This window comes from Bos indicus, chromosome 16, assembly GCF_029378745.1.
Source record: "Bos indicus isolate NIAB-ARS_2022 breed Sahiwal x Tharparkar chromosome 16, NIAB-ARS_B.indTharparkar_mat_pri_1.0, whole genome shotgun sequence".
Classification (NCBI taxonomy): domain Eukaryota; kingdom Metazoa; phylum Chordata; class Mammalia; order Artiodactyla; family Bovidae; genus Bos; species Bos indicus.
Window position 1 is genome coordinate 21,863,420 of NC_091775.1, and position 27,321 is coordinate 21,890,740.

The window sequence follows — 27,321 nt, forward strand, 5'->3', positions numbered from 1 at the left end:
CGTTTAATCACAGGACCAATTTGGAGAGTGCCAACCGCGAAACAGACACCGGTCTTTAAGGAAGTGGACTTCAGACAACAAATTTATTTCAGCTACAGGTCACTGCAACAGCTTTCATATGCTAACTATTCTTCATTATTAGTGACCATGGCCAAATTCAACTGCTGTTCCAGAGGTGAGAGGCTGTGCATACTTTTAGTCGTTTGAAAATATCTAGCTCATCTATCAGATCCCAAGAAAACAGGGAAGTAAAAATGAATGTTTCCCCAGAGTACTTGATTGCTTTTTTATTTACCATGCCCTGAACGTATTACATATTCCAAATGGCAAACCCCTTTTTCTTTTCTGTGTGGGTTATTCACATTAAATTTAAAAGCAATTGCTCAAAATTCTAATTGCTGATAATTTTCTTTAGGTGTAATCACAATTTAAAACAACTCTCTATAATCATTAGTTTAAAATTTTGGCAAGGTAGCTTAGAACTTTAGGATGCCAAAAGGACACAAGGCAGGACCGACTTTCTGAGAATACTGCCTTTTTAAAATAATTTGGTCATATAAAGAAAAATAGATTAATTAAATTCTTTAGAAAGCATTTATGCTGCATATGTGGGATGTTTCCAATTATTCCACTTTAAATACTTCCTCTACCTAGAACCTATTGAATTTAAAAAAAAATTAGAACACATTTGCTATTAAATGTATTTCAATTAAATAAATATGGAATGCATAGATTCAAATTAAAGTGACTATGTGAATACTTGCTAATTGTTCATTCACACATACTGATGAATGAATTAAAATAATCTGAAAGATAGTTTTCTTTCTTTTTTTTTTTTTTGAAAGATAGTTTTCTATCTGGAAGATTGAGTAAACTGTTTTAGAACAATAAAATCTAATGCCAATTTTAGGTTTGGAAAGAAAAAAAATAATAAAGGATTATAATTTTTTAAAATTACCATTTAAAAGCAGTTTCAAGCCATTATTTTGGAATGTAAATATTAAGTACACAAAATGTTGACTGATATAACTTGCTTTAAAATATGGTGTTGAATTATTAGTTTTATATGACAAAAGAGAATTTGTTTTAAATTAAATCTCTCCTACCATAGGATAGGTAATTCTCATTTTAAATAATTAAAATAAAGCATCATTTAGTTGCTGATACACTTGATTTTGTTCATACATTTCTGTGAAAAGCAACACTAACCAAATATAGTCTATGTCATTAACCAGTACTCTAATGAACAGTTATCCCAATTTATTAACAGCTGCTCAAGAATGTAGTAATTAATAGTTTCATTTATTTTTGGCAAACCTGCAAAATGACAAATAGTTTTATATCTGTTGCAAATTAGGTCTCCTTCCCAAATAACAGATGACACTATGGGGAAGGCTGAGCAAACTGAATCCTTGAACATCTTTGGATCTTTAGAAGATCAAATAAAAAACAGCTGCAATTTTATTTGTTGCATTTCCAAAAAAACACAGTGACTTGTATCATGATGTGAAAACAAATATGCTCTGTATTAATGTAAATAAGAATATTTTTTCTAATTTGATGGAAGAAGGTTGACATGAATGCGTGTGTGTGTGTGTCTGTGGCTGTGATGGGATTTTTGATCCTCTGATTAAATCTATTGCCATTTTTCATTTTAGAAGACTCTTTTTACTACTAATTGGGTAAGAAGGTGACAGCAAAAAAAAAAAGTTCACTACCCCTCCTCATTACTAATCGATATCACAAAAAATTAAGAGCACACAGCATCCAGGGAATTTTATGTCCTTTACCACTAGTTCGGTACAGTTCAGTCGCTCAGTTGTGTCCTACTCTGCGATCCCGTGGACTGCAGCACGCCAGGCTTCCCTGCCCATCACCAACTCCCAAAGCTTGCTCAAACTCATGTCAATCGAATTGGTGATACCATCCAACCAACCAACTCCTGTTGTCCCCTTCTCCTCCTGCCTTCAATCTTTCCTAGCATCAGGGTCTTTTCCAATGAGTCAGTTCTTCACATCAGGTGGCCAAACTTCAGAGATTCAGCTTCAGCATCAGTCCTTCCAATGAATATTCAGGACTGATTTCCTTTAGGATTGAATGGTTTGATCTCCCTCCTGTCCAACGGACTCTCAAGAGTCTTCTCCAACACCATAGTTTTAAAGCATCAATTCTTTGGCACTCAGCTTTCTTTATAGTCTAACTCTCATATCCATACATGACTGCTGGAAAAACCATAGCTTTGACTAGATGGACCTTTGTTGGCAAAGTACTGTCTCTGCTTTTTAATATGCTGTCTAGGTTTGTCAAAGCTTTTCTTCTAAGGAGCAAGTGTCTTTTAATTTCATGGCTGCAGTCACCATCTGCAGTGATTTCTGAACCCCAAAACATAAAGTCTCTCACTATTTCCGTTGTTTCTCCATCTATTTGCCATAAAGTGATGGGTCTGGATGCCATGATCTTAGTTTTTTGAATGTTGAGTTTTAAGCCAACTTTTCCACTCTACTCTTTCATCAAGAGGCTCTTCAGTTCTTCGCTTTCTGCCATAAGGGTGGTATCTCTGGAAATCTGAGGTTACTGATATTTCTCCTGGCAATTTTGATTCCAGCTTGTGCTTCATCCAGCCTGGCATTTCACATGATGTATTCTGCATATAAGTTAAATAAGCAAGGTGACAATATACAACCTTGACATATTCCTTTCCCAATTTGGAACCAGTCTGTTGTTCCATGTCCAGTTCTAACTGTTGCTTCTTGATCTGCACACAGATTTCTCAGGAGGCAGGTCAGGTGGTCTGGTATTCCCATCTCTTGAAGAATTCTCCAGTTTGCTGTTATCTACACAGTCAAAGGCTTTGGCACAGTCAATGAAGCCGAAGCAGATGTTTTTCTGGAACTCCCTTGCTTTTTCTAGGATCCAATGGATGTAGGCAATTTGATCTCTCATTCCTCTGCCTTTTCTAAATACAGCTTGAACACCTGGAAGTTTACAGTTCACATACTGTTGAAGCCTGGCTTGGAGAATTTTGAGCATTACTTTGTTAGCATGTGAGATGAATGCAATTGTGCAGTAGTTTGAACATTCTTTGGCACTGCCTTTCTTTGGGATTGGAATGACTTTTCCAGTCCTGTGGCCACTGCTGAGTTTTCCAAATTTGCTGGCATATTCAGTGCAGCACTTTCACAGCATCATCTTTCAGGATTTGAAATAGCTCAACTGGAATTCCATCACCTCCACTAGCTTTGTTCATAGTGGTGGTTCTTAAGGCCCACTTGACTTCGCATTCCAGGATGTCTGGCTTTAAGTGAGTGATCACACCATTGTGTTTATCTGGGTCATTAAGATCTTTTTGGTACAGTTCTTCTGTGTATTCTTGCCACCTCTTCTTAATATCTTCAGCTTCTGTCAGGTCCATACCATTTTTGTCATTTATTGTGCCCATCTTTGCCATTTATTGTGCCCATCTTCGCATGAAATATTCCACTGGTATCTCTAATTTTCTTGAAGAGATCCCTAGTTTTTCCCATTCTATTGTTTTCCTCTGTTTCTTTGCACTGATTTAACACTAAGCAGATGACAAATATAATACTACTAAGAACTAAGTAAAAGTGAATTAACAAACAGAAGTTTCTAAAAGATATTTAAAAATATAAGTCCAATTTAATAATATCAGCAATAAAAATATTTTTACTTGATTTCAAATTATGTATCAGACCACTAGATAAGTTAGCTTTTGTGCATCACAACAATAAATGTAAATGGCAAAAATCATGTAAGTAGGGGAGCAGGACAAATTTTTGAAAAAGGTTACCAGATCTAAAACCTTGACTTGACCTACTATCAGTCTTTGTGAATGGCTTCTTAGAATGATGGGCTTCCCTGGTGGCTCAGCTGGTAAAGAATCTGCCTGTAATATGGGAAACCTGGGTTCAATCCCTAGGTTGGGAATATCCCCTGGAGAAGGGAAAGGCTACCCACTCCAGTATTCCGGCCTGGAGAATTGCATGGACCGTATAGTCCATGTGGTCACAAAGAATCAGACATGACTGAGCAACCTTCACTTTCTTAGAAAGATAACGACTAATCACTAACATAAAAATGGGTTAATGGGTTTAAAAAAGCACGATCTTTTCATGAATGGCACTTTAGTTAGTGTCAGGCATTGCTCTATGTATCTTTTACTGACTTTCAATTGGGAAGTCTATATTGAACTTTCTCATACTAATCAAAGGTTATGAGAATGAGAAACAATGTGGAATTATTTAATTGTAAATTCAAATGAGGTAAAAAGAGAGAAAAAGATCTAATTTTGAGAAGCATAAATTTGAATACTGAAATTTAAAAAAAAGGGGGGTTGAATATCAAGTCTGGAATTTAAGAGAAAGATACAGGTGAAAGAATAACTTTAGATGCTACTAGCACTTTTCACTTTCATGCATTGGAGAAGGCAATGGCGACCCACTCCAGTGTTCTTGCCTGGAGAATCTCAGGGACAGAGGAGCCTGGTGGGCTGCCGTCTATGGGGTCGCACAGAGTTGGACACGACTGAAGTGACTTAGCAGCAGCAGCAGGAGTTTTATAAAACACTTAGGTGTGTGCATGCTCAATTGCTAAGTTGTGTACAACTCTTTGTGACCCCATGAATTTTAGCCTGCCAGGCTCCTCTGGCCATGGGCTGTCCCAGGCAAGAAAACTGGAGTGGGTTGCCATTTTCTTCTCCAGAGGATCTTCTTGACCCAGGAATCGAATCTGTGTCTCCGGCTGCTTCTTTATCACTGAGCTACCTACGAAGCCCATAAAATACTTAGGCGCATTGTTTAAATGTTTAGCTGAGTGTGTGTGTGTTTATGTGTGTGTGTGTGTTCCACTTTGGCTAATAAGCAGCTGCATGCAACGATAACTCAAAAACCATGGCTGTTATTTATTAAATATTGACAGTGATAGTTAATACATGATGGTTTTTAAAAGCAACAGTTGTATATGCTTTCATGCACTTATATGCTGAAAGTGCTCTCTGTTTCTCTGAGTTTGTTTTCAAAGGCTTGCTGCTGCTGCTGCTAAGTCGCTTCAGTCGTGTCCGACTCTGTGCGACCCCATAGACGGCAGCCCACCAGGCTCCCCCATCTCTGTGATTCTCCAAGCAAGAACACTGGAGTGGGTTGCCATTTCCTTCTCCAATGCATTAAAGTGAAAAGTCAAAGTGAAGTTGCTCAGTCGTGCCCGACTCTTTGTGATCCCATGGACTACAGCCTACCAGGCTCCTCCGCCCATGGGACTTTTCAGGCAAGAGAACTGGAGTGGGTTGCCATTGCCTTCTCTGTTCAAAGGCTTAAAGTTATGAAAAAACAACAGAAGGGCATGAAGAAACTCTAGACATGTATTCAATACTGTTGTTGTTTAGTCACCAAGTCATGTCTGACTCTTTTTTTTTTTTTTTTTAAACATCAGTCTTGGGAACCCCAGAACTCTCCGTCGCTCATTTAAACTCAATTCCGGGTCTGCAGGATACTCCATGTCTGACTCTTTTGCAACCCCATGGATTGTAGCCTACCAGGCTCCTCTGTCCTAGGCAAGAACACTAGAGTGCATTGCTATTGCTTTCTCCAGGGCATCTTCCTGACCCAGGGATTGAGCCGGCGTCTCCTGCATTGGCAGGTGGATTCTTTACCACTGAGCCACCAGGGAAGCCCCACATTCAATAGGAGAGATAATACACAGTAAGACTAATATGAAATGTCATAGTAAGAAAATGAACAGAGAACACTGAAGAAATGGAAGGATGATTGGAAAATAAAACCCCACAGATTAATCAAACAGAAACATTAGATGGGAATAACCAATGAAATCTAAACAAAAGAGGAATGTAAGACAGGAAAGATGTAACTTTAAGCACTGCAATGCAAAATATGGGGAGAACACATTTACTGAACACATGAGGATACTGTCATGATGAAGAAAGTTCACACCACTCAATATCTGACACACCTATACTATAATAAGGGCTCCCCACAGAGAATAAAAATGAAGCAACAAACTAAAAGACGTCTAAGATCAATACCACTGGAATCAACTAGATCAAATTATACCTCTGTCAATAATCATTGTTTGTTTAAATTATGTAGCTCCTTTGTGGCTCAGTCAGTAAAGAATCTACCTGCAGTATGGGAGACCTGGGCTTGATCCCTGGGTCAGGAAGACCCCCTGAAAAAGGGAATGGCTACCCACTCCAGTTTTCTTGCCTGGAGAATCCCATGGACAGAAGAGCCTGGCATGCTACAGTCCAGGGAGTCACAAAGAGTCACAAAGGTTTTAAATTATATAAACCTATCTTTTTCCCTTTTTACATTTTAACCTTTTTTTTTTTTTTTAATCTTTGTGAATCAGTCAAAACTTTGAATATAGGACCTATGAAGTATCACATCATAAAAGAATGGCAATGTTAATTATGTTTACAATAAGTATATGAACAAATAAAATGCATTAACATTTCATGAGTAACTCTCTGGATATGATGGAATGGCATGTGATGACAGGCACTGTTGCTGGTGAACGAAGCTGGTGAGTGGACGTTTGCAAATGAGAAACAAGTAGGAAATTCAAAGGAGCATTGCCCTCTGGGGAGGCGGAGGTACAGGAAACCTTGGAAAACAAAGTCCATCACTGATGAGAACTTCCTGAGATAATGGACTGAAACTAAGTGGGTTAGATGTTTAAAGGAGACTTTCAGGTTGTTCCCTCCTTGGTACTGTCGGACATAAAACAGTCTAAGGAGTTGGAAAAGAGACAATTCCCCAGCACCCATAATTGATTTAAAGAGCCGAGATGAACATTAAAGTGGATCTGGCAACAAAAGGAGAAATGCCATAAACTGCAAACCTAGAAAACTGCCAAACTGCATTATAGTTAGTGGCATTGGTGTGGCATTGGTAAATATGTCGGCAAAACCCTTCTATGGAGCTCTTGACCATTCCCCTGGGAGCTGAGGGTGAGATGGCTTATATTCCAGAGGTTAAAGCCACAACCACACAGCCCTTTGTACACTCAGAGCTTCAGTGAGGAATGCCCACCTCAAGCGCATCCTGTAGTCCTGCATGTCAAAATCTCAGCTTTGAGTCATTAACAGCAGACCTCTTGCGCTTTTATCTTTTCTTATGTGCCTGGTATGTTTCGGAAGTAAATGGTCCTAAGATTTATTGATTCAATGCATTACAGTTCTCTTCTCTAACCTTTATATGTTTCCATAAGTTGAAAAAGAGGAGTGCAGTCACTCAACCAAAAGGGGTAAGAAAAGTCAAGACCATATTAAAAATACCAAGGAAAAAAATGGCATCAAGGGAGGAACAGAAAAATTCACACAGATAAAGAAGACAAAAAATTTTCATCTTGCAATTAATAAATGTGTAAAAAAATTTAAACTTGAGTCTTTCCTTGTGTTTGTTTCAGCTTTACAGGTTGCCTCATGCCTAATACCACTGATAACCTCAGAAGGACAAGTTCTATCAAACAAGACTGAGAGCACGTGGAGAAGGCATGTTCAAAGAAGCGAGGTGAGCTCTTGGAAATGCAATTAGAGAACTTTTTTAAATCCATAAAAGATTTGAGATATACCATTAATAAAACTGCCCAGCAATCTTTGAAGGCAAAAGTATAAAAAAGTTTAAAAAAAAAATGGAGGGTCATTTAAGGGTGCTCCAACAGCCAAATAAAAGGAGAAGAGAGAAAATGGCAACCACTGGAAGCTGAAGGCACTGGAGCAACGTCTTTACAACTCGGAGGCAAAAAGGTTTCCAAAGCAGAATTCAACTCCTGATGAAATGAATTAACGCGAGACTAGAATAAAGATGACATTTTCAGAGATGCAGAGTCTCACAAATATAACCACACCTGTTCTCTTTTTCAGAAAGCTCAGGGAAAAAAAATGGCATGGGATTCAGGGAAAAGGAAATTCCAGATAGGAGAGAGATGAGGAAATCCCTAGGGGTGATAAGTCAAGAGGGATCCTAGGACATCAGATGTACAGCAGGTCCAGACAGCGAGCAGTTCACAATGAATCTGACAATGGACAGCTCCAAAAAAACGGTGCCATCAAGAAAGAGATTTGAGGGGAGTTACACTCCTGTGTAGAGGTGGTTGATAAACTGCGGTTGGCACAAACTTAGAAAACAAAGCCAATGAAAAACAAGATAATTATGTCCACAACAGGAAAGTTATACATCTATAAATAATATCTACATATATAATCATACTAATGCAAACAATGAATATTAACTTGGTCTGGATGTTATGATATAATCATTAAGGAAAAAGAAGGAAAGAAATGCAAATACGGTGTGTATGTGTGTGTGTAGGGCAGAACAGGAAGTCAATAGGTAATTCTAAACTAAAACCTTCAAAAAACAGTAATATAAGCATGTAATTAATTTAGGTCAATACTGGAAGAGCTAACAGTTAAAAGTAGGTTCTTTTGGAGTAAGAAGTTAGAGAATGTGGAAAAACAGAACTGGGGCCTACTGTACTCTGTTACGTCTTATGGAATGACTTAATGTTCTAAATTATGCATAAGAAAAATAGGATAAAATAAAATTGAACAAGTGCTTAGGAAGCACACAGATGTAAACAGACTTATAATACCAGTTAACATTAAGAACTCATATTTTAAATGTTTTATGGGCATACATTCATAGATTCCTTATAACAGTGTTATTGCTGCTGCTGCTGCTAACTCGATTTAGTCATGTCCAACTCTGTGCGACCCCACAGACGGCAGCCCACCAGGCTCCCCTGTCCCTGGGATTCTCCAGGCAAGAACACTGGAGTGGGTTGCCATTTCCTTCTCCAATGCATGAAAGGGAAAAGTGAAAGTGAAGTCGCTCAGTCGTGTCCGACTCCTCACGACCCCATGGTCTGCAGCCCACCAGGCTCCTCCGTCCATGGGATTTTCCAGGCAAGAGCACTGGAGTGGGGTGCCATTGCCTTCTCCAACAGTGTTATTAGATAAACACAACTAATTAGTTTATTTCACAGATAAATAAACTGAGGGACACAGAAGTTGAGTATTATCTCAGGGTCACCCAGCTGGTGAGTGGTGAAGTCAGGATCAGAAGTCAGAATTGCAGAGGCTGCACAGAGACCCCAAGACAAGGATTCAGTCTACTTCCATAGAATCAATTTCAAATTCATTCAGCAGGTATTTTATGCAGCAATATTTATTGTCGACGTGATGGGCATTGTTTCTGATACTGGGGGTACGCCAGTGAGTAAACCAAAGATTCTGCCCTCATGAAGCTTTAAGGTAACGGAGACAATGAGGGGTAGTAGAGGCGAGAAGGACGGCAGAAAGCAGAGCTGGTAGAGACTGAACACAGACTTAAAGGAAGTGGGGAGCAAGCCACACGAAGGGTGTTCTAGGCGGGGGGAAGAGATGTGCAAGGGCCCTGAGACGCAAGTGGGGTTGGCATGTTGGAGAACAGGAAAGAAGCTGCTGCACCTGGAGCAGGCAAGTAACGTGGTTCAAGTGGGAGGAGATGAGGTGAAGGAGGAAAAAAAGGAGGGCAGGCGCAGATCACATATGCCCTTACTGGCCAAGGCCAAGACTTTGGCTTTTACTTGGAATGGAACAGAAAGCCGTTAAGATTTTACTAAGTATGCTGCCGCTGCTGAGTTGCTTCAGCCGTGTACGACTCTGTGCGACCCCACAGACGGCAGCCCATCAGGCTGCGCTGTCCGCAGGATTCTCTAAGCAAGAATACTGGAGTGGGGTGCCATTTCCTTCTCCATTTACTAAGTATATATATCTGTTATATCTCTATGAGGTGTAGTTGGCATAAGCAAGACACACCGATTTTTTTTGGTCATGCTGTGAGGCCTGCAGGATCTTAGTTCCCTGGCCAGGGACTGAAGCTGTGACCCCTGCAGTGAAAGCTTGGAGTCCTAGCCTCTGGACGACTAGGGAAGCCCTGCACTACTTTTAAAGTGTGTAATTTCCTAAGTTTTGACATATGTATATACAAGAGAAACCTTCACCATAATCAAGATAATGCAGATACCCATCACTCCAACAGTTTCTTAATACCCCTTTGTAATCCATTCCTCCAGTACCTCCCTGGCCCTCACCTCATGCCTGTGCAATGACTGATCCACTTTTAGTCACCATAAATTAGCTTGCTCTATGGTATGAGGTATAGACTAGAGTTCATCATTTTTTTCTTTTGCAAATGGATACTCAGTTTTTCCAGTAACATTTGTGGAAAATAGTTTTTTTTTCCCCACTAAAGTAACTTCGTACTTTGTCAAGAACCAACCAATCATATATTACTGTATGTAATATACGTGGGTATATTTCTTTGATCTATTTTTCTATCTTTGCACCAATACCACATTTTCTTGATTCCTACACCTTTGTAATTAAGTCCTGACATTAGGTAGTGTTATTTGGCTATTTAAAAAGTTTGGCTATTTAAGTCCTTTGCATTTTCATATAAATTTTAGCAGTTGCTTCTCAATTTCTACAAAATAGCCTCATGGTATTTTTGTTTGGGCTATACTGAATCTGTAGATAAATTTTTGGAGAACTGACATCTTAAGAATATTGAGTCTTTTGACTCATGAACAAGGTATATCTCTCCAGTTACAAAGACCTTTTAAAATTTCTCTCAGCAACATTTTCATACACCAAAAAATATGGTAAAATGCTTAGGGATAAATCTGATAAAATATGTGTAACACCTATACAACGAAAACTCAAAAATACTGCTGAGGAAAACTGAAATAAACTTAAATATTTGGTTCTTAATTATGTGTTGTATTTCTTGTTTTATATTGTTATTTTCTTCCTATACCTCCTTTAGTTAATATTGATAACACTAATCAAAAATTTTTTGACTTGTCCTAACATTTCCGATTTCTCTTGGAGTCTGTAGTCCAATATATTGTTGTTGTTGTTATTTCTGAAAGGTTGTTTTCTCCTCAAAGGTCTTATTAACGGATTCTGTGAGGCAATGCTATAGGCAAAGGGCAGTCTTCCGTGTCAGTCCAAAGCAGTTCAGGAATTGGAGGTGAATGAACCTGACTTACGAGTGCAGAGGTCCAAGCACCAGAAAACCACAGTCACCACAGTCTTCCCCACAAAATAATTCCTCTGTCAGAAGAACATTCCCCTTCCTCATTCTCAGAGAAAATGAGAACTGTAATCCTCTAGCCCTGCGGTTTACAGGGGGCTGAGTGAAGACACGATAATTTGTCATCTGGTCCCATCAAGCTTTCCCAGCTCCTCACAAAAACAGCACTGTGAGCTGCCCTGACTTTGTCCCTGAAAACACCTGGACCAGAGACCTGAGTCTTTCTGTAAGGGGCGGATGTCATATGTCCCTTGGCCATGGCCCATGATATGAAAGAATTCCAAAGGTTCTGCTCACATCTTCTTCTTCCCTCACTCAGGCTGAACTGCCTCTTGCCTCAGGTCAGAGCACACAAGCACATTTTGTGTATCCTCATCTCACGAACACAAGTTCAAAATAGCATCCCCCTCCTGGCTTCCCGGTGGCTCTAGCAGCAAAGAACCTGCCTGCCTGTGCAGCAGACATAAGAGATGCGGGTTTGATCCCTGGTTGGAAAGATCCCCTGAGGAGGAAATGGCAACCCACTCCAATATTCTTGCCTGGAGAATCCCATGGACAGAGGAGCCTGGGCGGGGTACAGTCCATGGGGTCGCAAAGAGACATGACTGAAGCAATTTAGCACGCATCCATGGTTACTTTAATACTGGAAACGTCTTGTAGATTTCTGCTTATTTTCTCTTTCTAAATACCTGCTGGGTTGATCTTAGAAGACAGAAGCAGGTATCTTATAGTTTAGAATCAGTAATCTTATAATTGAGAATCTTGAACTTGCAACAGGAACTGGGACCAAACTTCTAATATAAAACTTTCAAGTAGTCAAGTTTCCTCTAACTACCATCTTAACGCACCCACAAGTTAAGGTATTATCATTATGATTTTTTTGAAATGAGTTATTTTAAACTGTATTTTTAATTTCAAACTTTAAAAAATTATTTTTCTAAATGATTTTCCTTAATCATATTCAAGTTAAAGAATATGTTCTTTATGATACATATTCATTAAAATTTGTTGATAGTACCTTTGGCCTGTTAAGTGGTAAATTTTTGAAAATATCACATGTGTCTTTGAGAAGAATGTATGTGGGTGAAAGAGCTTATATAATAACATTAAGTTTGTTAATCATTTGTTATGCAAATTTTCTGATGGCTTAAGCTATCAGTAATATGAATGTTCTATTGAAGTGGGAGCGCCAAGATGGTGGGTTAGTGAGTTTCTCCATTCATTGATATTAATATTTACTTTATATATTTTAATGTACAAAAGAATAAAACCATTATTTTATTAATAAAATAAATGTTAATATTATAATATAAATTAATACAATTAATATATTAATATATATATTCATTATATATTAATATAATATGATATAATATAATATAATATAATGTATATTAATAAAATATCAATTTTGGTAAGTTGAACCTTTTATCATTAAATAATGATTTTCTTAAGCTTGTTAAGGCTTTTGTTCTCAAGTCGGTTTGTTTGGTATGAGAGCTCTCTTTTACAGTATATCTGATACATGCTCTTCCATCTTTTAGTTTTCCAACTTTCTTTTGGCATTATTTCAGGTATGTCTCTTGTAAAGAACATATAGTTGCACTTTAAAAGAAAAACCAGATCTGCTTAGCTTTGTTTTTAACAGACAAATTTAATCCATAAATATTTATTATAGTTACTAATACATGGATTTGACTCAGTTTTCAATTTTTTTTTTCCCTCTGGGTCCCATTTTCTCTATGCTTCTTTTTCCTTCTTGACTTTTTAAATGGATTTTTTAAGGGGAGTAATATTTTATTCCATTCAACCCCACCTCTGCCAACCGGCTTGGAATTTACATACTCTATTTTTTTTGATTTGGTGGTTATTTATGATATTTTGCCATGAATACTTAATATAATCTTATCAAGTCATCTCTTAACTGACCAATGAAGTAAACATTCCCAAACAATTCAAGGACTTTAAGTTAGACTTTATCATCATCAGCATTATTTTCCATTATCTTAGATTGTTTTTTGAAAAGCTTTATAAATTACATATTATAATTATCAATTTATATAAACAATAGTTGTTTAAATTTACTGAAATCTTTAACCATTTATTGGCTTAGTATTCATTTTTTCATCTTGGACTTTCTGGGGAGATCATTCCCTTGAAATACATCTTTTAAAAAGTCTTCTAGCAAGTGTCGGGAGGAAACTTGCTTAGTTTTTGAAAATCTTCAACTGTTTTTACTTCATCTTCGTATGTGAAAGATGTTTTTTTCTAGGTACACAGTTCTGTGCTGACAATGTATTTTCACCCAGTACTCTGCAGACTTGTCCACTGTCTCTGGTATCATTGTTGATACCCAGAAATCTGATGAGGTACATTCCTTTGTAGTAATTCATCTCTTATCTCTGGATTCTTTTAAGATCTCTTTGTTTTAGGAGTACTACAGCATGCTACTAGGTGTGGGTTTCCTTTGTTTATTCTAATTGGTACTCATTGTGCTTTCTGTATAGATTTATAACTTTTAGCTGTTTTGGGAATTCTCAGCCAACATCTCTTCAACATCATGTTTTTTTTCAGCCTTTCTATACTCGCCATCAAAACCTCTGATCAAATATATCTTAGACCTTTTCTGTGTCTCTTAACCATTCTTTCATTTTTCCATCACCTTATTCAATATTTTTATGCTACATTCTAGCCTACTTCTTCAGTTCTATCTCCATTTCACAATCATACTTCTCATTTCTAATAATTATATGCTTTTGATTCAATTCTGCTTGAACAATTCTAACAGTGATCTGTTGCTTGCTTATTTTATTTCTATAAACATGTCATCCATAGTTATTTATAATCTGTCTAAAATTTCTTTAATCCATACTTTATAATTTTAGGATCTGACCTTCTTAGGGGTAACTATATTAGTTTTATGTTGACTATCACTGACCTGTCAGTCAACTTATTATGCGTGATAGTTTTTGACTGTCTAAATAGGATTTATGTTAGCTTCTGCAGATACCTAGTGGGTTCTCCGTCAGGGTTAGTTTGTACAACATGGTACTTGGAAGTTACATAGCTTGCTTGGGAGTGTCAAAAACAGTGGCAAGCACCCTAACAATGAGACAGAGAGAGGGCTGCCAAGGTCAGTGATCTTGTTAAAAGTTGGGTTGGTGTAAATCTCAGGGCAGTCGTTCTGATCAATATTCTGATAGCTATTTTCACCAAAGTAAAAATGAAGTCTTTAGAAACACCACATGCAAAATTTGGAAATGCGCTGTCTGAAACAATAAACTGGGGGCACTTCTTTCTAATATGAAAAAAAAAAAAATAGCATTGACTAAGCAATATAACCCTAAGCACTTTTAAAAAAGAGTGTATTTTCTATATACTTATTTATATACATTATTAGAATAAATATACATATTGCTGTCTCACAAAACCATTTAAGTTTTGGGGAAAAGATTAATTCTATTTTTTATAGTTAAAAATAATTATTCCTAATCCTTATCTAAAATTCATAAGCTATGGATTATGAACAGAGATGTTCTTCTAAAAATGCATTCTTTATTTTTCATCACCTTTAAAAAATACAAATAAAATGATGTATTTCTATTCATTACTAGTAATCCTGAAGCAGATTCTGATAAATGACACATAAAATAATGCTGACACTTTAGAGCCAAAGGCACCCTAACTATAACTCATCATATTCATAGTGGATTCCCTGGTGGCTCAGTGGATAAAGAATCTGCCTGCAATGCAGGAGACCAGGGTTTGATCCCTGGGTTGGGAAGATCCACTGGAGAAGGAAATGCAAGCCACTCCAGTATTCTTGCCTGGGAAATCCCATGGACAGAGGAGCCTGGTGGGCTACAGTTCATGAGGTTGCAAGAGTACGAGACTACTTAGTGACTAAACCACCATTCATACTGGCATGGGAAAAAAAATTACACGATTCAATGATCAGGAGAAAAGGTGATTTTAAATTGCTTACCTGCTGGCTGTTTTCACAGAACAGTTTTTCTTGTGTCCTCTTTCAGCTCGGTTATCTCTCAGGAGCTGATGCTATCCAAAGTGTTTAAAACAAAGTTGTAGAAACAAAAATATTTTCATTACATTATTTCGTAAGTAGAAAAGTATGCTTCTCATTCAAAGGGGCTGTATTTATTCACTTGCATTACTTTTTTCTTTTTTTTTTTTACCGGTTTTTCTTAAAATGAAGATGACTAATTTTGCTAGAGATGCTACTGACATGCTTCTGAAAATGTCACTAGGAGATGCCAATGCTTCCTTGACAGCTGAACAGTGCTCAGAGTCACTTAATACACAGCCTAGAGCTGGAGGTCTAGAACTCAGTTCTAATTCTGGCTCTCTGGGTAGTCCTGGTGAAAGTCACGTAACCTCTCTTCTCCAATGCTCTACCACTGCATTCAGCTGTGAGTTTTTTGGGGCTTTGTCACCTCCGATGACATAAAATATCTAATCTTACTTCTCCGTATTTAGTGGCCTAACATGGTAAAGAAACACTTAAAAACATTCCTTTTCAAAGAAATTACTGGCTTGGAAATATATAATTAGAAAAAATATATATCTGACTGCCTCCTCAAAATGCCTCACCACCCAACTCCCCTTCACACTTGCTTTACTCTAACTAATTGGAAAGAAAGAAAAGCAAGTAGTCAATACTTTTTGCTGTGTGTATACTCAGACTGTAGCTTATCTCGGTTATACAGAAATGTGATTATATGCAAGACTGGGCTAATGAGAAGTTGTGCAGCATATTAGAAATTAACCCTAATAAAAATAGAAATCTTAGAGCAGTAATAGTGCAGGATAGATCTGGGTTCGAATCCCAGCTGTACCAGTAACAAGTCGCTGGGTTTTAAAAACAGGTCTACCAATTTATAAGCTGTGTAATTATCTCTAAGTCCCAGTTTCCACCTGGAAAATGGAGATAACAATACTATCCACCTGTAGGGCTGCCATGAGTGTCAAATAAGATAAACCATGTAGAACAGTTAGCACTAAGACCAGAACATAAAAAGTGCTGAGTAAATGGTTCAAATGCTACAATTATAATTAATGAACCTGACTGTCAGTGGCTATTGTCTGACCGGTATCAATAACTTTTAATAATATAACTGCTTTAAACTATCTAATGACAACATTTAGAGTCAATTACTAGCCACATTTGGCCATCTTTGAGAAGGAATAGAACTTAATTAGATCACAAAGAATGTTGTTAGATCATTATTTCAGGAATGTCTTAACTCAATAAGTCTACCTTAAACTTCTCCTAAATATCTGCTTCTTTCCATCCCCACGAACCACGTTCCAGTAGTGGTCTCTCCAGTGGCCTCCCTGCCTCCAGCCTTGCTCCCATCTAAGTCCACTCTCTACACTGAAGCCAGTCATTCTAAAACTAGATGTTATTACATTATACTCCTTAGATAACACCCCCCTCCCAAATCTTACACAAGGCTCTCATGGCCCTACATAATTTGATTGTATTTCTAAACTTGCAATTTATTATGCTTCTTCCTACCCCAACCTAACCTCCTTACTTCTAAATAATATATTCCAGCCATTTTAAACTTGTTAGTTTGGAATGTGTACCATATTCTTGCTCACCTTTGGCACTTTGCTTCAGTTATTCAATCTGCCTGTGTCTCCAAAGCCCAGAACAGTGTCTGGGACATTTTTAGTGTTTAATAAATATTTGTTGAATGAATGAATGAATGAGATAAAGAAACAGGCAATGAAATCTAGTATCTGATATGTAGCTGAAACAGTATCTCATTATTACTACTTATAGAAAATAGCAACAGTTTATCTTAAGTCCATTAATCTGAAAGTGTTTCAATGTAGAAACACTTCGTACCATGAAAACTAAATTGCTTCTGAAAATAAAATAAAAAAATTAATTACTTTGGCATTTCTAATTCTAGTGCCTTTGTAAAAAAACATATTCAAACCAACATTTGTGACACAGATAGCTAGAGGTGACATGATAAAATCTCTACCACCGCTTTCAATTAATATAGTAGTTAACTAAGTTTTCTAATTTTTAGATAAAAGATAGATATGGGACCACTATTCCTGTTATTTGTGTTAAAACAGTTTAAACAAAGAACACAAAAAGTCCCAAACATACTTTTCTGAAATAAAGGAATTCAACAATTTAATTAAAGAAAAATGCAACTACAATGACCAAAATAAATGTTAGACTATGTATGGAACTCTGAGGTCAGAGATCCTTCTATTAGAGTCACATGAGAATTTCTTTCTCAAATGTATAGCTTTGATGGGCTTTGTAGGGACAAATATTGGAATCATTTAATAAAATTCACCTATATTTAAAAAGTCATCACACAAAATGAAGCTCAGAGGAAAAAATACAGGCTCAGATCTCTGGGTCATGAATTTAACAAGTTAATACGGGAACCTAGATCTTGTAAGGGGGCAAAGATGAAAAAATTAATCCAGAGTTATTTGAACAGAAAACATGTTATTTGCCTTTGAAAGATTCCCACAAGACACAAACATGTGTCTGCTCTGCCCCAAAGACCAAACAAACAAACAAAGGGTGGCAGAGGGCTGGGGTGGGGAGGGGGAATCAGATCAGGAACTGATGCCAAGACACAAGAGGCCTGGAGCTCTGCTCTGACAAGCAAGAGTAGCTCATCAGGTTTGGGGAGAGTCTTCATTTCTCTTATTGCTAACGTTTCCTGTCTTCCTTGGACTCCTATCAGTGTCACAAGTGAGGTCAGTGTTCAGGGTTCTGACTCAACAATGTCAACTCCAGTTAATAACAGAACTTCTGAATATGGTGCGAAGTGCTTCTTACCTCCAGCTCTCAGATTGCTGGACTTAGGCCAAGCGGAGAGACAAGTCCCTTATTTAGTGACCTGCAGATGTATATTAAAAAATGACTCATGTAAGAATGACACAGACATTCATAAACACAAAAGCTAGTACAATGTGAGGTCTTACAAAAGGTACACAATTTTAAAAACTGCTGAACAAAAACAAGGAAGAGAAATGTGTCACGCATATCATGGCTGCTCCTGTGGCAGAAAGGGAGCTGAGGATTTCTGTGGCTATTCGTGATTATTTTAAAAAGATTATTAAAAGTTTCACATTCCTAACACAAGAGGAAGAAGGAAGCAAAGAGCAGAATTCCTGCTCCACAGCAATAATCTCCTGATATTCAGAAAGGATTCAAGCTCAAGACTGTTTCTGTTAGCAGCCACTTTTCAGGGACCTTCTCAAATGTCTACAAAAGAATTTCAAATCTCTCCATACTTGGCCTTTCACAAGGTCCTCACCTTAAGAGGAGAACTAAATAATCTCTAAACAATGACCTATGGCTCCTTAAGATACTAGTAAACTCATTCAAAATGTCATACTATTAGATATTCAAGGACGAAAATCCTCACCATTAAAACACACATACACACACACAAATGAGGCTGCTTAGAGCTGCTTCTGTCTCCTTACTTCCACTTCTAAACCAACTTTCACATGTCGCTTCTGTGGTCTCTATGACGCCCTCCCAGTGGTTTCCTTCAACATTTATCAATACACTATAATTACTGCTTTCCTACCCACATTTTAACCACCTTAGAGGAAAAGTTATGTTTTTTTTTCTTTTTAAACAAATATCTCTTTTTGTAAAAATAAAGAGTACTTGATAGGTAACGACTGATGGACAATAGTGATTTACTAAATGTGTAAAAAAGAAATGTTAGGTGAGCATGGTGTAAATGAAATGGGACTTCTTATTAGAGAACAAAAAGGAATCATAAGATGGGGGGAAAGCAGTGAGGGGTGGGATTTCAAAAGTGAGGTTAACACTATCATTTCTTTATGTTGGTAAGTTGATATGGGGAAAAAAAGGGGTGATCATGCATGCTGATAGTCATTCATTCAACAATATATTGAAGGATTTTATTTCTTCATGGTCTTGCATTTTATCACTTGGACCTAAGATTTAGCCAATAGTTCACTGGGATTCCCTGGTGGCTTAGATGGTAAAGAATCTGCTGCAATGTGGGAGACGTGGGTTTGAACCCTTGGTTGGAAAGATTCTCTGGAGAAGGAAATGGCAACCCACTCCAGTATTCTTGCCTGGAGAATCCACATGGACGGAGCTGGGCTACAGTCCATGGGGTTGCAAAGAGTTGGACACGACTGAGCAACGAACACTTTCACTGGGCTAGTTATAAGCTGAAATAAGACATTTTAAATCCCTCAAAATATGAGTAGTTTGTATGTGCTTCTATATACACACATACATGTGCCAACTGTTTCTCATTATTCACTGATTCTGTATTCACAAATTCACCCATTTGCTAAAATGTACTTGTAATGCTCAAATCAGTACTTCTGGTGCTTCTGGAGTCATTGGCAGACATGCACAGAGTGGGGGAAATCTGAATTCCCGTTACTGCATGTTCTCAGCTGAGGTCGGACAAGACGATATCTATCTTCTTGCTTCAGCTCTCTTACTGTAAACAAGTGTCTTTTGCCTGGTCCGTTCAATGCTACATTATTTATTTATTTATTTATTTTTAAAGCATTTCTGTCTACTTGTGATGTTCACCTTCATTGTTTCAAATAGCCTTCTAGTACAGGGCTGACCTGCAGTCTGGTCTTCCCCAGTGCAAGAGAACTGTGATGGACCTTATAGAGAAAATATGTTCATTAGACAAGCTCCCTTCAGGCATAAGTTACAGCACTGCTGGCCATGAGTTCAATGCTAACAAATCAATAACATGTATTAAATATGGTGTCTTTAAACAGAAATACACATCAAACAAGGATATGTATTGATCAGTTAATGAAAATGTGGCCAGAGGTTCTCAGGAACCTAACCCTGTATTTTTCCTGGAAGCAGTTTTTTCAATATTTGCTACTTTAGGGTTCTTACCAACCTCATAGACTACAGCTACCACAACAAGCAAGAATCAACTGTATTCCTTAACTAATAACCTATCTAGACAGGATTAAAATCTGAAATGGTATATCAAAGCTTAAGCCAAAGGCTAATCCAAAAATCTGTTTCAAATATTTAAAAAATTTTAAAATGATGCATCAACTTTCTTGTCTATATCATATTAGCTATTTGTTAACTGCAGAAAAAAGTTTTTACTGCAGTTAGATTATAATCTAAAGCTCAGATTTATAACATCACTTTAGTATTTCTCAAATTCTAGACCAAAACCATCCCAAGAAACAGAAATAGAAACCAAAGTGGTTGTCTGAGGAGGCCTTACAAATAGTTGATAAAAGAATAGAAGTGGAGGGCAAAGAAGAAAGGGAAAGATATACTCAAATGAATGCAGGGTTCCAGAGAATACCAAGGACAGTTAAGAAAGCCTTCTTAAGTGAACAATGCAAAGAAAGAGAGGAAAACAGATTGGGAAATACTAGAGATCTCTTCAAGAAAACTGGAGATACCAAGGGAACATTTCATGCAAAGATGGGCTCGATAAAGGACAGAAATGGCAAAGACCTAACAGAAGCAGAAGATATTAAGAACAGGTGGCAAGAATACACAGAAGTACACAAAAAAGGTCTTAATGTCCTGAATAACCATGATGGCATGGTCACTCACCAAGATCCAGATATCCTGGAGTGTGAAGTCAAGTGGGCCTCATTACTATGAACAAAGCTACTGGAGGTGATAGGATTCCAATCAAGTTATTTAAAAATCTTCAAAGATGATGCTGTGAAAGTGCTGCACCCAATATTACCAGCACATTTGGAAAACTCAGCAATGGCCATAGGACTGGAAAAGGTCAGTTTTCACTCCAGTCCCAAAGAATGTTCAAACCACCACACAACTGTGCTCATTTCATATGTTAGCAAGGTAATGCTCAAAATCCTTCAAACTAGGCTTCAGTAGTACATGAACCAAGAACTTGCAGATGTACAAACTGGATTTAGAAAAGGCAGAGGAATCAGAGATCAAATTGCCAACATCCACTGAATCATAGAAAAAGCAAAAGAACTCTAGAAAAACATCTACTTCTACTTCATTGACTACACTAAAGCCTTGGACTCTGTGGATCACAACAAACTGTGGAAAATTCTTCAAGAGATGGGAATACCAGACCACCTTACCTGCCTCATGAGAAATCTGTATGCAGGTCAAGAAGCAACAGTTAGAACCAGACATGGAACAATGGACTGGTTCAAAATTGAGAAAGGAGCATATTAATACTGTATATTTTCACCCTGCTTGTTTAATTTATATGCAGAGTACATCATGTGAAATGTTGGGCTGGATAAATCACAAGCCAGAATCAAGATTGCCAGGAGAAATACCTACAACCTAAGATATGAAGATGATACTACTCTAATGGCAGAAGGCGAAGAGGGACTGAAGAGCCTCTTAATGAAGATAAAAGAGGAGAGTGACAAAGCTGGCTTAAAACAACATTCAAAAAACAAAGATCATGGCCTCTGGTCCCATCACTTCATGACAAATAGATGGGGAAAAAGTGGATAGTGACAGATTTTATTTTCTTGGGCTCCAAAATCACTGCAGATGGTGACTGCAACCATGAAATGCTCCTTGAAAAAAAGCCATGATAAACCTACATGAAACAGTGTAGTAAAAAGCAGAGACATCACTTCACCAACAAAGGTCTGTATAGTCAAAGTTATGGGTTTTCCCCTAGTCACATATGGACATAAGAGTTGGACCGTAAAGAAGGCTAAATGCTGAAGAACTGATTCTTTCTTTCACTTTCAATTGTGGTGCTAGAGAAGACTCTTGAGAGTCCCCTGGACTCAAGAAGATCAAACCAGGGAATCCTGAAAGAAATCAACCTGAATACTAATTGGAAGTACTGGTGCTGAAGCTCCAGCATTTTGGCCACCTGCTGCAAAGAGCTGACTCACTGGAAAAGACCCTGATGCTGGGAAAGACTGATGGCATGAGTAGAAGTGGGCAACAGAGGATGAAATGGCTGGATGGCATCACTGACTCAATGGACCATGAGTTTGAATAAACTCCTAGAGATACTCAAGGACAGGGAAACTTGACTCAGTGACTAGAGAACAACAGAGAATATAAAATTATTTATTTAAAAAATCTTATTTGGGGATAAACTATATCCTGAGGTGACTTACTACTGGAAGCAGAATCTTATATAAACACAGAGGGTATGAACCATTTGGGAATGCTGAATAGTTGACATAATTATGTAATAATTACATTCTGAATAGACATACCCCAGAAGCAACTTAGTCAAGTTAACTTACAAAACTTTAGAAACATATACTGGTTGTTGTCATTTAGTCACTAAGTCGCATCCAACTCTTTGCAACCTGATGGACTATAGCCCACCAGGCCCCTCTGTCCACAGGACTTCCCAGGCAAGAATATTGGAGTGGGTGCCAGTTTCTTCTCCAGGGGATCTTTTTGACCCAGGGATCGAACCCACATCTCCTTCACTGGCAGGCAGATTCGTTATCACTGAGCCACTAGGAAAGTCCAGAAATAGTAGTACATATTCTATTATTAATGTGAGAAATAAATTTAAAAGTACACATCACTCTCAAGGAAAAGAGCCAAGTTTATTAAAAAAATCATTAAATCTGCACTGACATATTTTTCTTTGATTAGGTACATGTGTATTAAGAAATACATTATAGTTTATAATGAAGTATGTGGCACTTTCCTTTTATACGAAAAAAGAAATATGGCATATGCAACCAACTCTAGAACCTGTTGACCAACCTAAGAAATAAGATATCACCAATACATATAGTAATGTTACGAGTTACCACCACCAAGTGCAATCTCCTCTTCTATCTACCTACTTACATATCCCTCAGAAGAAATGATCCCTGAGAATCTGAGGCTTTTCTATGCATATATTATTGACTCACTCAAAAAATAACTCTTACAATCCACAATGAAAAAAGAAAAAAGGCTTAGCAAGAATGTAAAGCCTAAAACATATATGCTTTAAAACCTACCAATATTTTAAGCCCTAAATTAGCTTACCACACTGCAGAGAGAGTACCAGCACATTCAACAGACAAAGAAAACAGACAACTTATTTTATATGTAGAGTTAATCAGAATGAATGTTAAGTTCTTGCTAAGTCATCTAATCATTGTGCTGCCATGAAACTAGCAAGAAATTAAAAAAAAAGAAAAATCTCACCTAGAATACAGCATAAAGTGTAAGAAACTCTTATCATCTTATAAACTTCAAAAAATAAAAATATTCTCTTGCTGGCTAATCTAGTTTAATAATAAAACAATTGTTTAAAGCATAGGTACTATTTTCGTGCCTTTGTGAAAAACATATGGAAATGAGGAAGTCCTATAAACTCTAAACTGAACTCTAGATCCTTTCCACGGAGGTGACATGTGTGCTGAGGAAGGGAGAAGCGAGGTAAACAACTCTGATGCTCACTGACGGTCACTCTCTTGGTCAGTGCATTAGCACCAGCACAGTGAACTCCTTTTTAAATAAGCTAGGATGTTATCCTTTCTCATAAAGTTGATCTACTATCTTAAAGGGAAATAGTTAAATATTTGAAAGACTGAGTAACTTCCTTTTGGGTTAGAATGTTCCTTACCTGGCCATGCTCTGTCCTAGCCCCAGGGCTAAACCAATGGCTGCAGAGGAAAGAGAAAAGCAGTTAGCGGGAAACTCACTAAAAGCATGTGCTCTCGCATGATCAGTCTGCATGTGCTGTAAGAAACATATTTGCCACCTGGCAACAGAGCCTTACATACGCTGCATCTGAATGGATAGTTCATGTAATTCTAGGTTTACACCAATTTTGATAGAAATGTAAGAGTGCTCATAACCCAGTAATTTTCAATTAAATAAGCAAACTCAGAATTACATTTCCATTTAATTATGTTAACATAAACTGCTGGGACTGTATTCATTTTATGAATCAATTCTGGTGAGAAAATCTACAAATGCTATCGTTTACCACAACTTAATTATAGCATCATTACAACAAATGATGAACTTTTGATTGTTGGAGTTTAAAAAAAAAAAAACAGGAAAAATACAAGAACATTATATCCTCTGCCTATGCCTCCAGGAACAGTCACATAAAGCCCTTGATGTGAATTCTAAAGCATCAGCTGAAGGTGCCTTGAACCCATTCCTTCCATAGTTGTAACACCTGGATTCTGGTTCACAGCAAGTCCAACAACACTGAAAATACGCAAGTCATGGCGCAGCTGAAGCGTTCTGGTCTTGCACTATGCCTCGCCCTGCCTCACTTATCCCATACTGTTCTGGAGGCAACTTGGACTTTTAATGCATCTCATGATACCTTTTCAACAGGAGTTATCCTAAGTTGTGTGCTCAGTCCTCTGACCAGTATTCTGCTTAGAAACTAACTAAACATCAAGGAAATTGAGAGAGAGAATGTGGAAAATAAACCAGTGTGCACGCGTATATGGTAAGTCGCTTGTCGTGCCTGAATCTCTGTGACCCTTTGGACCGCAGCCCGCCAGGTTCCCCTGTCCATGGGATTCTCCAGGAAAAGTATACTGGAGTGGGCTGTCGTGCCCTTCTACAGGGGATCTTACCAACCCAGGGATTGAACCTGCATCTCTCAAGTCTCCTGCATTGGTAGGTAGGTTCTTTACCACTAGTGCCACCTGGGAAGCTCAAAAAAACCAGTAAAACCCCACAAATATAGGGAACGGTATTAACATTATGATTGCGTGTGGGTGTGTGTCAGTTGCTCAGTCGTGTCTGACTCTTTGAGACCCCATGGACTGTAACCCACCAGGCTTCTCTGTCCATGGGATCCTCCAGGCAAGACAACTGGAGTGGATTGCCATCCCTTCTCCAGGGGATCTTCCTGACCCAGGGATTGATCCTGGGTCTCCTGCATTGCAGGCAGATTCTTCACCATCTGAACCACCATGGAAGCCCCCAACATTATTAATGCTATTTATTTTTTCATGAACCATTGTACTGAACACATGCATGTGCCACGCACTCTACAGACACGTGACACGTATGTGTTGTTTTCTATCCTCAGAAAAACCTTACAAGGTTTTGCTCATGTTCCAGGTGCAAGAATGACTGAGGCTGAGATGTTTATTTGTCCAAGGTGCTCAGTGTACAAAGGACAAAGGGGTTTACATTGAATGAGCACATTTCCTGGTTCCCTCCAACACTTCTATGTATTCTCTGGCCTCTGTGGTATTAAAACCTGGGAATAAACAGCCTTGACATTAATAGGATGTGGCTATGCTCTTACCTGAACATTTATTTTTCAAGCTCATAGACACTGATGCCCTTTGGCAGGTCAGATTCCACTTTTGTTGTGGGAATCGACACTTACTGGTATTTGTAAATGACGTGTGGATTAATCAGCAACCAGAAATTAATCATTTAGTTCAGTTCCCTGAAAACTTGCCTGAAAAATTTCCCCTCTGCTTGGACTGTGCCTTTTCCTTTAAAGAAAAATGTTTAAAAAAATCAAATGCATACATGCATTTAAATGAAACAAATCAACAAAAAAGTCTGAAAAACAGCATTGTTTCATCTATCCTGAACCCCTAAGCTCTGTTTAGAGAGACCACTGACTCTGCATTTTCTTTTGGTATTTAATGATGTGTTTCTACAGAATATGGTTATACTGGCATGCTGTGGTTAATTTTAGACATTAATAAGTGACTTTCTATTTACTGTAAATTTAGCTCTTTCATAGCTCCCAATCCTCTATTTCAAGTTATACACACCACATTTGATTAGTCAATAGTGAGTACAGATATTACGACTACATGAACACTTTCTGCGGCTGAATTTTTATTTTTGCCCCTCCCAAAGTTGAGAGTTAACCTGTTTTTCTTCCTTTGCTAGTTTTTGGTGATCTTTGCTATGTACTGGTGATCTTTCCCAAAAAAGTTTCCAGGAAGGGCTGTAGAAAGAATCTGAACTATAGTGTTATATAAGTGGGTGTAAAGAAATGGGATGTGAAGAAGTGAAGTGGGCGTAGGATAATTCACGCTATCTAGAAGTTAGGCTTTCAAAGTATGAGAAAGATCAGAAAGAAATAGAAAGAAGTATTTAAAAATTTAAATTTAAAATTTAAAAATGTAGTATATAAGAAAAGACGCTATTGGAAGGAAAAAAAAAACAAACTTCTTCCAATCAGAACACAGAGATGCTGGAATCAGTCCTGGACAGAGGAAAGCTCTTTTCCTTTAATACTAAGAAAAAGGAGAGCCAAAGAAGGTATATTTGGATTGTTGTTGTTGTTCAGTAGCTAACTCGTATCTGACCCTTTGCAACTCCATGGACTGCAGCACATCAGGCTTCCTTGTCCTTCACTATCTCTTGGAGTTTGCTCACACTCATGTCCATTGAGTCGGTGATGCTATCTAACCATCTCATCCTCTGCTGCCCGCTTCTTCTTTTGCCTTCAGTCTTCCCCGGCATTAGGGTCTTTTCGGATGAGTCCGCTTTTCTTCACTGGAAGGACTGATGCTGAAGCTGAAGCTTCAATACTCTGGCTACCTGATTTGGAAAAGTTCATCCAAATTTGTGGACTAATAGCCTTACTTTGGAAAGTTGAAGACAAAGTCAAGTTCTCGGGGCAGGGGAGAGGATGTGGGCAGCTTATTACAGGGACTTGGTGACAGGACACAGAATAACTTTTTGGGGACAAGAGAAACAGGAAATGTTGTTGTGGAAGGTCATGTGAAAGCACTGACGAAAGATCTACTGTTCAAAATTATTAATATATATCTGTGTAGCAACAAATCACATAATTTTGTGATTTTATTCAGCAGTGCTCAGTGGACGAGCTATGGCGGTGGGTAGATGGACTGATTCATCCCAGGTTAGGAGTTTATGGAGCAGGATGGCAGGCAGAATTCTAAGAAGACCCCCAGTGATCCATACCCTTGTACAGCTTGCTCTCTGAGTGTAGAAAGGACCCATGCCTATGATGGGATAATCAGTGCTATAATTAGGGTGTGTACTATGACATAACTGGCTTTAAGGAAGGAGGATCATTCTTGGTGGGCTTAAGCTAAGCAGGTGATTCTTTGAAGGGACTGAACTCTTCCTGGTGAAAGATTCAAAATATGAGCGTTTCAACATGAAGATTCTCCATAGTTGGCTTTGTAGTCGAAGGACCATGTTCTTAGGACCTGAAAGGAGCCTCCAAGAACTGAGAGAGATCACTGGCTGACGTGTCGTCAG

The 27,321-nt window shown here is 38.0% G+C and overlaps 1 protein-coding gene across 7 annotated transcripts in view; it reads right to left on the reverse strand.

Annotated features, from left to right (window-relative positions):
* GPATCH2 (G-patch domain containing 2) overlaps positions 1–27,321 on the reverse strand; it is a 198,848-nt gene that overhangs the window by 39,923 nt on the left and 131,604 nt on the right. For 3 of the 7 annotated variants that reach the window (XM_070767948.1, XM_019976543.2, XM_070767949.1), the window contains exons 7-8: positions 23,711–23,750; positions 15,100–15,170 (exon numbers count right to left, since the gene is read on the reverse strand). The exons of 1 other annotated variant lie outside the window; for it this stretch is intronic. In XM_070767948.1, the coding sequence (XP_070624049.1) occupies positions 15,100–15,170; positions 23,711–23,750 (111 nt within the window). The remainder of the gene's footprint in view (positions 1–15,099; positions 15,171–23,710; positions 23,751–27,321) is intronic. 3 more of the 7 variants (XM_070767947.1, XM_070767952.1, XM_070767950.1) reach the window with 1 other exon arrangement.